A 15,422-nucleotide genomic window follows, 5' to 3' on the forward strand; every position below is an offset into this window, starting at 1 on the left:
CACGTGCTTTTGATTAATTTATGGCTCCCACACTCTTTACTACAATATTCACAAGTGTCTCTCTTACTCAGTTACTCTCTCACTCTCTTTCTCTAAATTCTTTTATTGAACAAAGACTCAATCTCTTCCATGATTTTGTCTACAGATCAAGAGTGAAGCTCTGAACCCAAAAAGATTAAATTAGCTGAAAAAGCCATTGTCTCATTTAATTAATCTCCATAATGGGTCATAGGTTTTCAATGATTTTTCACTTCCTGAAGGCTTGTTGATTGGATATCTTCCCTTGTTCCCCTTTCTAAGGATTCCTCTCTTTTCCCCAGAAATTTTCAAGATATCTCTTTGGGCTTTGAGCTTTGTTCTGGTGTTTGGGGTCACGCACACACATGACACCCTACACCTGACACGCTCTCCCTCTGCTTTCTCTCTCAGTTGCACATGTGGGATTCTATGCTTTTGCCTCCTCAAGGCATGTAGAGTAGGGCATCAAGCTGCTGAGTTTTGATCTCTGGACCTGAATTCTTGAGATGTGGTTATGAGCAGCAGAAAACACCACAGAGCATGTCTTGTCTAGTTCTCTCTTTTTGTGTCAGCTTATCCAATTCACTCTCCGTACTAATAATAAGTTTTCCAATGTTTTCCTTTTTGGGGTTCTGATATGTTACTTTTACCATAAAGTAAAATAATAGGTGCTAAAGCCTAGAGTTCATTGGAAGATATAGATGCTAAGTTCATTGCTTTCTTAAAAAAGATGGAATCTGGGAGTAGGTTCTACTCAGCTGATGAGTTCAAGTTGGATGCAAAATGGCTGATTGATCCCAAGCATCTATTTGTGGGGCCTAGAATTGGAGAGGGAGCTCATGCCAAAGTGTACGAGGGGAAGTAAGTTCAGAGCTTTTCTTGAATAGGATTCTTGTTCTTCAGTTATTTGGTCTGCAGAAGTGAGAATTTCTCTACTTCGACCTCTGGGCAATGCTTTTTCTCCCGTGTGGGAATTTTGTTCTTGCTTTGGAGAACTATTATTTAGATCTGCAAAGTACTTGCTTAGTTTTGTCAGATTCAGGAGTCCCATCTTTGTTTTTGTTGTGCGTTCTCTCTATATATATGCACCTTTTGGTAATTAGTCAATGTCCTGTGTATTCAATGGATTTTTTTAAGCAATTACTATGCGGATTCCACATTGTCTAGGTTATTTCATGAGGTTTTGTCAATAATTCAATCTATTTTCGTATTTCGAAGGCCTGATTTTGATTGGAATAGCATGCTTGCATGGAATTGCACTTTAGTAAACACTAATGAATCTGGTTTGAGCTCCTAAATCAGTGATGAGTTTCTTCAGTAATATATTGCAATGTGGTATCTGGTTATGCTGCAAGTATCTCACTCTCCAGTTTTTTGGTGATGGGGGTTCTCTTCAGATACAAAAACCAGACTGTTGCTATTAAAGTTGTTCATAAAGGAGAAACTCCAGAGGAGATTGCCAAGAGAGAAGCACGGTTTGCAAGAGAAGTTGCAATGTTGTCTAGAGTTCAGCATAAAAACTTAGTGAAGGTTTGAATTTGATTTCAAGGCTCTTACAATATTGTACTTATCATTTATCAACATCTGATAATAAATATTGAAACCTTGTGTCAACAGTTTACTGGTGCTTGCAAGGAGCCTGTAATGGTGATAGTTACTGAGCTTTTATTGGGAGGGACACTTCGTAAATACTTGCTGAGCATGCGGCCTAGGTCGTTGGACAGACGCATCGCTGTCGGGTTTGCACTTGATATTGCTCGTGCTATGGAATGCTTGCACTCTCATGGGATCATACACCGCGATTTGAAACCTGGTAATCTTTTCATTCCCATGTTTTATTCTTTTGATATAGGTCTCATTAGGTTAAGATCTGATCTGGATTGGTTGAGAATGTCTCATATGCATGGATTTACTCAGGAAATTATGAAAGTATGGTATCTTCACTACATCAATATGAACCTTCACACACACTTCAACTTTCTTTACAGGATTGCATATTCAGACTTCTATAAATAAGCTCCCCCATGTCGATCTTTTATTGCTGATTATTCATTAATTGCTTGGATAAGTTGATGGAAATGCAATTTCCTAATTTAGCTCTCAATTTATCCATATCTTCCTGTCCTTGTTGCCAAGTTATACTTGATGTTAATATTTTCAGTTTATCACTCTAAGAAACTGACATTTTTATGCACTAGTGTTTGGCTTGATCACAATTTATTTGACTGATTCATCTTAAAGTAACTGTGGAAGAGAACTCAAATATGCCTTGGGGTTTTTACTTCATTTATATGTATATTTTTCATCTAACATCAATTTCTCAAGCTGGAGTCATTATTTAAGATTGCAAAGTTTATTTATGGCTGCAGAAACGTTTGGTAAGTTTTGGTGGATGTGTTTCAGTACAGTCATATGCTTGTTCATTCAAGTATTATCAAATTAGTTTAACCTTCGGGCGTAACCTATTAAAAGAAGATAACAGTAAATTATTTTTTTTTCCCCTCTTATTGACAGACACTATGGCATATCTATGTTGTTGTTTGGAATATAAATCAAAAGGGTACACTCAGCTGGTAAATCGACAGATGTAAATTGGAGAAGAAACTTCTTGAAAGAAAAATACATTACAATCTTCTAGATCCTGATCAATGCCAATCAAATATGTTCATTCAATAGTTTGGATATTGCAACCCATATCTTGGCTTATATGCAGTTACATTTTTTAAGAATTGTTTGGATAGTCATAAATCTTTAAAGTTGCAATCATCCTCTCTACTATCTGATATGCATTGTGTAGAAAAGAAAATGTGTCAGAATTAATAATTGTTTATTATGGTGGTTGACGATGAATAAGAATTTGAAATGGGACATGATACACATGTATCTTTTGTACATTTTTTTTTTTAAAATTAACCATTTAATTTGTAGGACCCACACGTAGGCCCTACAGATTCAATGGTTGATTTAAAAAAGAAATGTATAAGATAAGTAAAAATATCATTTCTCATTTGCAATGGACGTCAAAATACGTTTTTTTTTTTTTCTGGCATAAATGCAGAAAGATGTGATTTGTGCAAGAAGTTCTTAAGTTAAAACTTCACAGTGCTTGGATGACTTAGAACATGCAAACAGAATGTTCCTAAACACAAAATTACAGTACAAAATACAAATTCCTTGAAGTATAATAGTGTATTCATTTTTGTCCTCTCCTTCTTCCTTCTGTGCAATTACTCTTTTTCATCAGTGCATCCATAGGTCTTCATTGTACATAACTGATCCGTCTCAGGAAGGAGCTTCACCAAAATTAATTTTTGAAAATTTTTTTGTTGCATCATATTGGGAAATTTTGCAATTATCATTCAGTCAAAAGCAAGAAAATGAAAGTTATCCTTTTTTTTAATCTCTCATGGCATTTGAAATGAGTCAATATCTAATCATTTTCACTCTTTTTTAGTTTTATTTGCCAGTATATCATGACAAGTACATTACCTGGACTGCCACAAAAACAAAAACAGATTTTTTTTTTTTTTTTTTTCATTTTTAAATACTTGAGACCTTGCTGTACCCAACATAGTGCTCACCCAGACTAAATCACTCTAGTAGGCATTTCTTATGTTTTCAAAATTATGTGACTTCAGAGAAACAATATTTACCCAGTGAAGATGGACTTCTTCTTTTGTTTGTGCAGAAAACTTACTCCTGAATGCAGAGCACAAAACAGTTAAACTAGCAGATTTTGGTTTAGCAAGAGAAGAGTCATTAACAGAGATGATGACCGCTGAAACTGGGACGTACCGTTGGATGGCTCCAGAGGTAGTTCTTTAGGAAAAGGCCTAGTTTTGTTCTCCTTGGTACCTTCACCTATTTCTCATTTTATGAATGAGCACATAAATATTGCTTAATTGCATTTTATTGGCGGCAGTTGTACAGTACTGTTACATTAAGGCAGGGAGAAAAGAAGCATTATAACCATAAAGTGGATGCCTATAGCTTTGCAATTGTGTTGTGGGAGCTCTTACACAACAAATTGCCTTTTGAGGGAATGTCAAATCTCCAGGCAGCATATGCAGCCGCTTTTAAAGTATATTTCCCTATCTACATATTATATTATCATGTTGTTACCTGATTATTGCAGTAGTTATAATCTGAAGCCCTTTTGTTACTGATAATTGTAAGGGGTGTTTTCCCATTTCAGAATGTAAGGCCTAGTGCAGAGGACCTCCCAGAGGAATTGGCTACCATTCTAACTTCATGCTGGCAGGAGGACCCGAATGCTCGACCGAATTTCGGCCAAATAATCCAGATGCTGCTTAACTATCTTTACACCATTTCTCCTCCAGAACCCTCAATTCCTGCTCGAATTTTCATGTCGGAGAACACAGTGTTGCCACCTGAGTCTCCTGGTACAAGCTCTTTGATGGCAGTGCGTGATGACACAGGGGACACACCCAAGGCAGAGATGGAGGACAAGCCAAAGGGCTTCTTTTTCTGCTTCAACCAGTGCTATTAACCCCCTGAATAGTAAATAAGGATCGAAAGCTTTGTCTTCCCGTCCAAAGTGGCTCAAGGGAAGCTTAGTAGATAATAGGTTCTAGTCTCACAAATATATTGGATGACATGGTATATGTTTAAATGATCATTTAACATCTCATTGAAGTTTAGTACTGTTGTCAGATTTCTCTGCCTTGTGTGTATCTGATGCTACTGTTGAGTTTACCAAACACAGTAGGATGGTAGCTAGCTCCAAGTACGTGGCTCTATTATATAGTACTTTGCATATGCTAAATATACTGTTGTCATAACTGCTAACTAAAGTAAAATGTAAACTTCGAATAATAAGAAAAAGAAAAAGAAAGAAAAGAAGCATTTGTTGGCAAAAGGCCCATCCAAAGGATCTTCTGATGCGGCAATTATAGTAAGTTGAGAGGGCCTAGAGCTAAGCTCCAAACAAGAGTAAAAAGATTGAAAATCAGGTGCCTCCCCCGAAAGTTCCCTTGAAGATAAATTTTGTTACGGCGATCCGCGACACTTTCTATTGGGACTCATCTGGAAAAACTCTATATGCTTGGACAAAAAAGCTCCCACTTAGAGATCCAACCGTGGGTGAAGCTAGAGCTGCATTACTCGCCATTAGGATCCGCAGTGGAGGAAGGGCTCAATAATATCAAAATAGAGGGTGACTCACAAGTGGTGATCTCTGCAGTGCTAACTAGGGCAACCACTGGAGTGGAAATTAGACCCTTTTATCTTTGAAGCCCGTCAGCTTTTACATGATATTCTTGTTTGGTTTTTCCATAAAATTCATCGCAGTGCTAATTAAACAGTGCATAACCTTGCTAGATGGGTCATAGCATTCACATTGCGTCCTTGCCTCCTGTTGTCGTTTTTTGCCGTGTTTTCTGCTTGTTTTTGTTTGTAGGAAATATATATATATTGAGAAAACATCATATCCATGGAAGAAAATAGCCCATGCGAAAAAGATTCATATCTTATTGTTTAGTTAGGATAAATAAAAATCACTCATTCTCACTCTCCGGAGATTGAGACATACGAAAATTGTTCGAATACAGAACAAGATCATATTGCTCTCTTTGTACAAAATCTCTCAAGTCAAGGCCGGCCACCATAGTGTTAAAGAATGCCTAAGTATCCTCTTGGTGCTACAACAGGCAGAAAAAATCCTTTTATAGTCTGACAATACATGTAGATCATATGGTTTACCAGTAGTCATTGCAAGAACATGATCCCTCTTTGAAATGATGGAAGCGATTCCGATCCCTAACAATGATTTCTCTATTATATACCTTTGAGATTAACTTTGTGGCATTGTGGCAGTCTGTACACACTCTAAGGTTCTTGGATATTCTGATTGTAGTTCCTGGTGGAGTTCTGATAAGACCAAAGGCAATGGCCAACTTCTCGCTATGGTGAGAGACTGAAGCTTCCGTATCATCTTCCTCAGCATCCAATCTCGCATCTGCTGGGTTGGGCACATAGCCGGCTGACTTTATCCGTTTTATCACGTCTTCTATTGCACTATAAATCTCCTTTAAGTGAGCATGCCCATTATCTTCGGAGAAAAATTCATGAACTACTCCATCTAACTCGATCAAGCTACCACCTGGTGGCTTTTTAATTCCCTTCTCCCGCATCTGACACCTCACCCTCAGTGCATCCTCACGTCTACCAACTGACGCATAGATATTTGATAGAAGTATGTAATCCCCACTATGAGCAGGCTCCAATCTGGTTATGCATCTAAATGATTCTTCCCCAATCTCAACATTTTTGTGAACCTTGCATGAAGCCAACAGTGTTCTCCAAACAACGGCATTGGGTTGGATGGGCATGTTCTTTATAAACTGATATGCCTCTTCAATTGACCCCATTCTACCAAGAATATCCACCATACAACCATAGTGCTCAATTCTTGGTTCAATACCAAAATCTTTACTCATACTGACAAAAAGACTTCGACCCTCATCAACCAGACCTGCATGACTACAAGCAACAAGAGCGACAAGGAAAGTTACATCATTTGGTTCAATATTCTTCTCCCGCATCAAATTGAAGAAATCAAGAGCCCTTTTCCCCTGTCCATTACTAGCAAGACTTTGAATCAGTGCTGTCCAAGTGTGGACATTTTTTGAAGTCATTTTACTAAAAACTTCAATAGAACTGTCTAGAGACCCACACTTCGCGTAGAAATCTATCAGTGCAGTTCCAAGGGTAACAGTGAGCTTCATTTTCTTCTTCTTTATATAAAAATGGACCCATTTACCAGTTTCTATAGCTCCAAGGACAGCACAAGCATAAAGCACACTGACCATGGTGACCTCATTGGGCTCCACATTGGCCTTTTGCATGTCATGAAACAGATCAAGAGCCTCTCTACATCGATTTGCTTGACTATAACCAGAAATCATGGCACTCCATGCCACGACATCTCTTTGATCCATCTGATCAAACAGTCTTCGTGCAGTATCCACCTCACCACATTTCGCATACATATCAACAAGAGAAGTCATTAAGGGAAGGTTTTTCTCTAGTCCATTTGCCTCTATATGCTCACGAATCCACTCCCCCAATTCCAAATCAGCCAACCTCCCACATGCCGTCAAAACACTAATCATCGTAACCTCATCAAACCCAACTCCCAATTCTCTCATTCTACAAAACAGCCTCACAACCTCCTCCCAACACCCGCTCTTCGTGTACCCAGCAATCATTGAATTCCATGCAACAACACCCCTCTCCGACATTCCATCGAACACCTGACGACCAACCTCAACTCTACCGCAATTCGCATACACGTGAATCAAAGTGTTCTCAACAAACCCATTTGATCCAAACCCACGTTTCTCAATGTGGGCATGAACCTGTTCACTTTCACTTAACGCTCGTAGTCTAGAGCAAGCCTTCAAGATGCTAGGAAAAGTAAATTCATCGGGTTCTACCGAGCTTTCGAGCATTTTCTTGAACATAAGTACAGCCATATGAGGGGATTGCTTATATATGAGGCCCCTAATCATGATGTTGTAAGCCGACGAATCAGGTTCGTCCATTTCTCGGAAAATCGAGCGTGCATAGTCCATGGCGTTGGGGAGAAGTATGGCAGCAGATTCAAGAAGGTTCTCGACGATGGCCGGGTTGAGGACGAGGCGTGTTTTGATGAGGTGGGCATGGATTTGGTTGAGGTCTTTGGTCGTTCTACATTGTTGTAGAATTAGGGTTTTGGGGTTTTCTGGGAACTGCGAAATGGTAGTTATGGCAGTTATCGGTCTCGCGGGAGAGATAGTAAGCGTAGAGGCCATTTTTGTGCTGGGCTTGAATGCCAGAAGCCGAAAAGATTGCCTGTAGAGCAGTTTATTCTAAACAATCAACTCAACCGCAAAATTTCTTTATACCTTTTGTGGAGATCTTTAGGCCAGGACCCGAAAAAGGTAACCGCATTCATGTCCAACTCAGTAAATTTATCTTCGTTTTGAGAAATGTTAGGTATGCTTAAATTTTTATCAAGAGAGTTTTATTAACTGATGTGGAACTTCATAAGTGGCTCCACATCAGTTTAATATTAAAATAAGTTAAAAAATATTTTAGTTAGATAAAGATAAAAATGTCCATTCCATCTATCGGTGAATATACCACGCCGAAAATTCCCGACCTCTCACCTCGATGACCTAATCTTCGGCCAGTCTGGTTGTGGAAGGGCCAGATCCCGGCCATCCCCGTTAGCCGACCGGGGAACGGCCAGATCCCGTCCATCCCTGCCGTTTGGTTCGGGTAACGGCCGGGATCCAGCCGTTTCTGGCCGGGGAACGGCCAAATCCCGTCCAGCCTGCCAGGATCTCGTTGTTCTGTCTGGGAACAGCTGGATCCCATCCTGCCTACCGGGATTCGGCCATTCTGTCCGGGAACGGCCAGGATCCGGCTTTTTTGGCCAGAGAACAGGGTCGCCGGCGAGAACTGGATCCGGCGATGGGAAGAGGATCTGGCCCATTTTTCTCAGGACTGATGAAGGGTATTTTTGTATTTGTATAACATGCCACGTCAGTTAGTAAAACTCTCTTTGTAAAAGTTTAAATACCCCTAACATTTCTCCTTTGTTTTAATTAAAAAATTTATCTTTCGAAGCAAGTTGGCCATGGTTGCATGATAGCTAGCTAGGCAGGCAAAATATATGACTAAATTTGAAATTTCACTCTTACCGTCAAAGGTTTGGGATTAAATCAACGGTAAATGGATGTATTGTCCTTTATACACATATAAAATTAATAAAAATACAAAATTCTAAAATTACCCTTAAATAAATAAAAAATAAATAAATAAAGACAAAAACAAAAGGAAAAAAAAAAAAAAAACTCGTAGCCGTGGGTTAGGTTCCCAAAAAAGAGGTATTTTAAAAATTTTCGCGTCTTTCACATTGGAATAGTGCTAGTTGATGAGAGTTACTTTTGAAACACATAAAAAAAATCAAATTTATTTGGTTATTAATTCTCTCAATTTCAATAAAATGGAACTAGATCTAGTATGAAGTGGCGATCAGAACAAATATGGATGGAACTTATAGCGGGTCTCGAAAAACAAGTAATTTATGGTCGGCCTCTATCCTTTTTTTAAGTTCATTAGGGTTCTTATTTGTTGGAATTTTCGGTTACTTGGTAGGAATTTTATATATTTTAACATTGCAAAGTTCTTAAACTTTGCGATCAACCAGACTTTGCAAATTTTTAAATTAACTTCAAATGTATGATTGCAAAAATGTTAAAACATCAAAGGAAATTACATAAGCAAATGGAGTTTTTCCCAAAAAAAAAAAAAAACAAATTACATAAGCAAATTATTTTTTACTTTAATTTAGAACTAGCATATAACCCGCGTCATGCGCGGGTTTTTACTAATTAAAAAAAAAAAAAAGATTGAAAATACGTAAATGTAAATGTATATTGTAAATTATCTTGTAAGGAATTAATATAAATCACATGTATTCAATTTTTTTATAAGTAATCATATTATTCAATTTTTATAGACGTTAATTCAGGAGACCTTTTACATAATATATGAATTCACAAAAACAAAGAACAAAATAGTGTACTCACATCATTGCTATAACTTGTATTTAATATTTACAAAAGAAACCCTAAAGGAAAATTTTGTTAACATTTGACATATTTAAACTCAAGAAATCACACTCTCACCATAATCAAATAATAAATAATTAACAATTTATAAACCATCAAACATGAAGTCAAATATTATATTGTCATTTTTATAAATATTGTTTTCTTATTGCCTTTAAAATTGAGGGCAATATGAAATGAAGTGTAACTCATACGACATTCTAGAGGTGTATATATGTATTGCATGTATAACATAAAAGAAACTGCATTTAGAACAAAAAATAAGGACCAGAAATTAAAACGTAAGATTTGTATTTTTTGTATATTTTTCTCGGCTTCAATGAAACTAATAGGTATAGGAAGAAGTCCAATCAAAATGAGATCTTTTTTCTTTCGACCACCATCCTTCACATATATATCATAAAAGAAATTACTTTTAGCACAAAATAAGCAATAATATATAAATTAGAACATAAATTAAGGACAAAAAAATGAAAACAGATGACAAATGAAAATACTCATATAGTATAAAAATAATTTTAATTTTCTTTTATTGTATATTTTCTCCAATTACAATAAATTCATAGCCTCATAAGCATAGGAAGAAGTTATGTCTAACAGAGATTCTTTTTCCCGACGATCCTTTGCATATATAACGTTAAAAAAAAAAAAAACTACTTTTAGAATAGAAATAAAATTAATATATAAATTAGAACAAAAAATAAGGACAAAAGATGAAAACGGACAATAAACAGAAATTGAAAAAAAATACTCCTATAATATAAAATAGCTGTATTTTTTGTATATAAATTACAACATCAAATAAGGAAAAAAAAAAAAAGAAAAAAAAAAAGAATGAAAACAGACAACCAACAACAAACGAAATATACTCATAATAGGAAAAAAAAACTAATTTTTTTTTAAAATTTTTTTACTTTCTTTGATTTCAATGAAATTCATACCTATAGGAATAAGTTCTGTCAAATAGAGATTTTTCTTACGATCGTCCTTTGCATATATAATGTCAAAAAAATAAAAATATCTATAAACTACTTTTAGAACATAAATAAAAATAATATATAAATTATAACAAAAATAAAAAATAAAAAAACGATAACAAACTAACATGACCATAAAAAATAAAGACAAAAAAAGGGACAAAAAGAAGAAGAGAAATTACTCAAATAATGGAAAATAATTATTTTGTGTATATTTTCTCGATACTAAGAAAGCAAACAAAAATTATGGAGTGTATGTGTACCCCAAATTTTTGCTATAGGCTAAATCAAAAACAACTTATATGAGAGAATAAGAAAGTAAGAGCATTATTTATTTTGACAAAAAATAAAGACAAAAAAAAAAAGGAATCAAACATACTAATATTACAAAAAATAACTGTATTTTATGTATAATTTTTCTCATTCTAATGAAACCTTGAAAGCAATGCCGTCCATCAATTAAGTACGTAAACAATGTGTATTACATGTTCCAGAAAAAATGATTTTAAAAAATTAATAAATAACAATGTAAACTAAAAAATTGTCATATCTTGTGCAAAATACAACGATGTGAATCTTTCTCTCTCACCATAGTTTTACTAAATTTACTGTAAAATTTACGAAAGAAAAAATAATATATAAACTAGAAGGAAAAAATAAGGAGAAAATTAAAAAAAAAAAAAAAAAAATTAACAGAAAATACTAATCAAATATTGCATAAAGGCATTTATTAACCTCTGTTTTCTTACAAAGAAAATAAAATCTAGAAAGGAATCCTTACATTTAATATGGCAAAGTAATAATTTGAAGAATTTTGTAAGCCTTTCGCTTCTGGCTTTTGAATAATGAGAGTGATAATAACAAATTAATAATAATACAATACCTGAGTTTTTACTGGAGTTTGAGAGGGATTCATTTCCTACAAAATAGTGTTAGAGGTGATAAGTGAAACTAAATTCTCAAGTAGCGTTTGTTTTCATTGAAACAAAAAAATTTTGATGTATTTTTTTGTATAGAACGATTTTGTAAAAGTAAAAAAGAAATGATCACACAATCATAATTTTTTTTTCTTTTTCGAGAAACACAATCATAATCGTTGTGCTTTAAGGTAAAGGGCTGAGAGTGCAGTAAATATTTTTCATTTGCATAGTTTCATTTGAAGTTTGAACGCACATTTGACAGTTTTAAAAGTTCAGAAGTTTTTTTTTTTCAAAGAAGTGAGTGAATACTCCAAGAACTCTACGCTCCATAAATTTACTTTGTAATTATACATATATATATATATATATATATTAAAATAGGTGGAAAAGTTGATACATAATATTAAACATTGCAAAGAAAAGCAGAACATCATTCGCAAGAACACAACAAAACACATATTAAAAAAAAACATAAAATACGTACATATGATTCCCACAAATCTACAGAGAGAGAACCTTTTGGTTGATCAGATTTGAAGACGAACTCCAAGGGGCAGTAGATAGTTTTGAATTTTGTACAGAGAAAGATTTTGTAAAGGGTTGTGATTTTGAGAGTGCAATAAACAGTTACAGTTATTATGAAATACTATGTTTTAGTTTTAGTTAGTTGGTAGGAAAAAAATAACCAATGCATAATGAGTTGGCTACCTATGTTTAACACCAAAATAGGGTTCAATTTTTATTTTTTTATTTTTTATTTTTTAAGAAAAAAAATAGGGATTCAGTTTTTATTTAGAATGGAAATAGGGATTGAGTTTACTATCATATTTTAACACAAATTTAAACTCACGTTTAATTTAAAATGAACACTTGGAAGCATGCAATCTTCTTAGTGATTCTTCTATTATATATCATCTCACATGAAGGTGGGCCCCAGTTTGTGGGACATACCTTCATGTGAAGGGTTGTTGTGCAGTTGTTGTATTGGTGTTGTAAATCTAACATTTTTCTATGAGAAATGATTCTTACACTCTTTTTTCACAACAACATCATAACAAACTGACGTGTCATGTTGGTTTTAAATTTTTTTTTTTCATTTTCTTTTTGTGTGGCTTGAAAACCGGTCGGAGGGAAATGATATTTCATTTTCCCTCCAACGCAGCCCCCCCCCCCCTCTCTCTCAAATTTCTTCTCCGTACAGTCGAATTTCTCACCGAAGTTCTCCACCTCCGTCCGCAACCCCTCTCTCTCTCTCTGTGGCTAGATCTGCCTCCTCCGTCCGTCGTCCAGGTCATCCCCTTCCCGACACCGCTTCACCGGAGTTCTGCCTCCGTCAAAAACCGCTGCCCCCCTCTCTCTCTCTCCCGCTCGCTCTGGTGCCGGTCGTCCCCGTCCCTCTCGGCGGTCAGCCACCCTCCACCCTCCTTCACCGGCGTTCTGTCTCCGGCGGATTTGGCGGCCAGATCTGTCTCCGGCCACGCTAAAAACGAAGGTACTCCAGCGACGGTTTTTTCTTTTTGTTGCTTGAAAACCGGTTGGAGGGAAATGATATTTCATTTCCCCTCCAACGCAACCCCCCACTCTCTCTCTCTCTCTGTGAAATTTCTCTCCGTACAGTCCCCGTCCCTCTCGACGTCCCGCTCCGGCAGATTTCCTCTCTCTCCGGCAGATTTCCCCCTCCAACGTAGCCCCCCCTCTCTCTCTGAAATTTCTCCTCCGTTCTCCGACAGATTTCCTCTCCCTTTCCGGCAGATTTTCTCTCTCTCTCTCTCTCTCTCTCTCTCTCTCTCTCTCTCTCTCTCTCTCTCTCTCTCTCTCTCTCTCTCCGGGAGATTTCCTGTCTCTCTTCGGCTCTGCATTGACCGTATCTCAGGTAGTCCCCATCCCTCTCGGCGGCTTCTCTCTTGGCGGTAGGCCTCCGTCGTCCGGCATCCCCTCTCCAGTAGATTTGGAGGCTGGATCTGTCTCCGGCGACGCTAAAAATAAGGTTCTCTCTCTCTCTGGCCGGATCTGTTGCTACAAAAAAAAAAGGGGTGAATTTTTTTGGCTGCTTCACACAGTGGAGGCAGCCAATGCCCAATTTTTTTATTTTTTTATGCCAGAATTTTTTTTGTATGCCAATCTGGATGAAGCTGAGTCTATAGACCCGAGTTGGGTTGATCCCCAACTGCTCTGTATTACTTTGAAACAAGCAGAGTCTAGGCTTAAGTACACAAGAAATATAAAAGTGGGGATGGGGCAAATTGGTAAAATATTTTTGGAGAAGGTAAAACGATTGGGGTCTTCAGGCAACTATAATTTGTTGTGTGTAGCAAAAATGCCTGTGGAAACATCAGTTTTCTACTAAGCAATTGGTATTTCAGTTGCTCATGGATATAATTATAATCTATACTAAAATGATGCCAAATACTATTTTCTGAATTTCTTGATTTTTTTTTTTCTAATGCCCATGGCTTAAGAGTTACATGCTTACAATAGGTTTGAACATGGACCGGCTTCTTAAATCAAATAGAAGCCATATTAAATAAGAACAATTGGCTACTTTCTTTCTGTTGTTCTTTTCAAAAAAGATTGAACTTGAGAATTTGACCTAAAGATTCGGTATTGAAGATATCAAAACATTCTGAACTAGTCTGATCTTTATAAATTGATTTTTTCTTCTTCTGCGAAATCTGGTTTGAGATCAAAGTAGCAATAATTTATATTGATTATGTTATTTTAATTATGTGCACTGCCCCCCCCCCCCCCCCCCCCCCCCCCCAAGGATAAGATCCTGGCTTGGACACTGTAGCGGCATCTGATAGGTTCTATATGTGCTATGCATGGCAGTCTTGTACTGTATGCAGTTATGCCTGTGTATTATTTTCCCTTTTGGTGCGCCTCCTTACGTGGATTTTGTATAGTAATTGATTTGTTTTGATTGAACTTTTACTTTGTGTATCAGGGACTCAGTTCAAGCTAGTGATTACTAGGATCTGATTTTGGTTTAATATATCCCGCATTTAGTTGGATGACTCTGATTATCTGAAGCAATGTTTGATTCTTGCATTCTCGTTCTAGTTTTTGGAGTTTAATGTTGAAATGTTTTAATTTTGTAGATCCCTGAAGTTTTCTACTATGCATAAAAAGCTGTGCTTCATCCAATAGGTCCACTATTTGATCAGGAAACACAGACTTTGAGGCCCAGATGTGTTCGAGCCTTGAAGCGGATATTTATTCTTTGTGACCATGATAGGAACGGTGCCCTCAGTGATGCAGAGTTCTCTGTATTTTAATTGTATATCAATTCATGATTCAAACAACAATTCTTTGAACAATGGTAACACCGATATAACAAAATGTTTTAAAACAAGTGCCGGTTTGATTCAAACGAAAGAGCAATCACTTGAAAGATACCAAATTGTATTTTTTTTTTTTCTTTTTTTGTGTATTGATAAGATGCCAAGGTTGCAACATGGACTCTGTGCTATTGGTTCTTGTTTCCTGTACATCAAGAGATTTCAGGTCTGTATGTTGGTTGTTAATTACGCATAGAATGTAATTTGATAATTACATGATTGGCGGGACAAATGGAACGACTTTTTGTAAATTTTATGCATCAAGTTAATGCAAAAGCACGAGTCTTTTTCAAGTTAATATGAATGTACATTAAAATTGCAGCTAGCAAAGTCCGTTTGGCAAATTCCAACCCCAACAAGAAAAAGAGTGCCAAACCCAACAAGAAAAAGAGATAAATGATGAAATTTAACCATTGTATCATCTGTAAAAGCCAAAACCTTGAAACAATCTAATCAAAAGAATTTCTAAATAATTATTTATTTTAGAAGTACAAAAAATAAATGATATTGCCCAACTCCAAATGATAT

At 36.2% G+C, this 15,422-nt stretch overlaps 2 protein-coding genes across 2 annotated transcripts; one reads left to right on the forward strand and one right to left on the reverse strand.

Moving 5' to 3' along the window:
* The first annotated feature begins 39 nt into the window (after nt 1-39).
* On the forward strand, nt 40-4,693 carry LOC133876037 (serine/threonine-protein kinase STY13). The gene is made up of 6 exons (XM_062314341.1): nt 40-879; nt 1,416-1,548; nt 1,636-1,831; nt 3,707-3,831; nt 3,941-4,099; nt 4,214-4,693. The coding sequence occupies exons 1-6, from the start codon at nt 749-751 to the stop codon at nt 4,526-4,528; spliced, it is 1,059 nt and encodes a 352-aa protein (XP_062170325.1). The 5' UTR covers nt 40-748; the 3' UTR covers nt 4,529-4,693.
* Nucleotides 4,694-5,488: 795 nt separating this feature from the next.
* Nucleotides 5,489-7,994, reverse strand: LOC133875510 (pentatricopeptide repeat-containing protein At1g08070, chloroplastic-like). The gene has a single exon (XM_062313667.1). The coding sequence runs from the start codon at nt 7,830-7,832 to the stop codon at nt 5,736-5,738; it is 2,097 nt and encodes a 698-aa protein (XP_062169651.1). The 5' UTR covers nt 7,833-7,994; the 3' UTR covers nt 5,489-5,735.
* Nucleotides 7,995-15,422: the final 7,428 nt, after the last annotated feature.

The sequence above is a fragment of the Alnus glutinosa genome, chromosome 8 (genome assembly GCF_958979055.1).
Source record: "Alnus glutinosa chromosome 8, dhAlnGlut1.1, whole genome shotgun sequence".
Taxonomy (NCBI): Eukaryota; Viridiplantae; Streptophyta; class Magnoliopsida; order Fagales; family Betulaceae; genus Alnus; species Alnus glutinosa.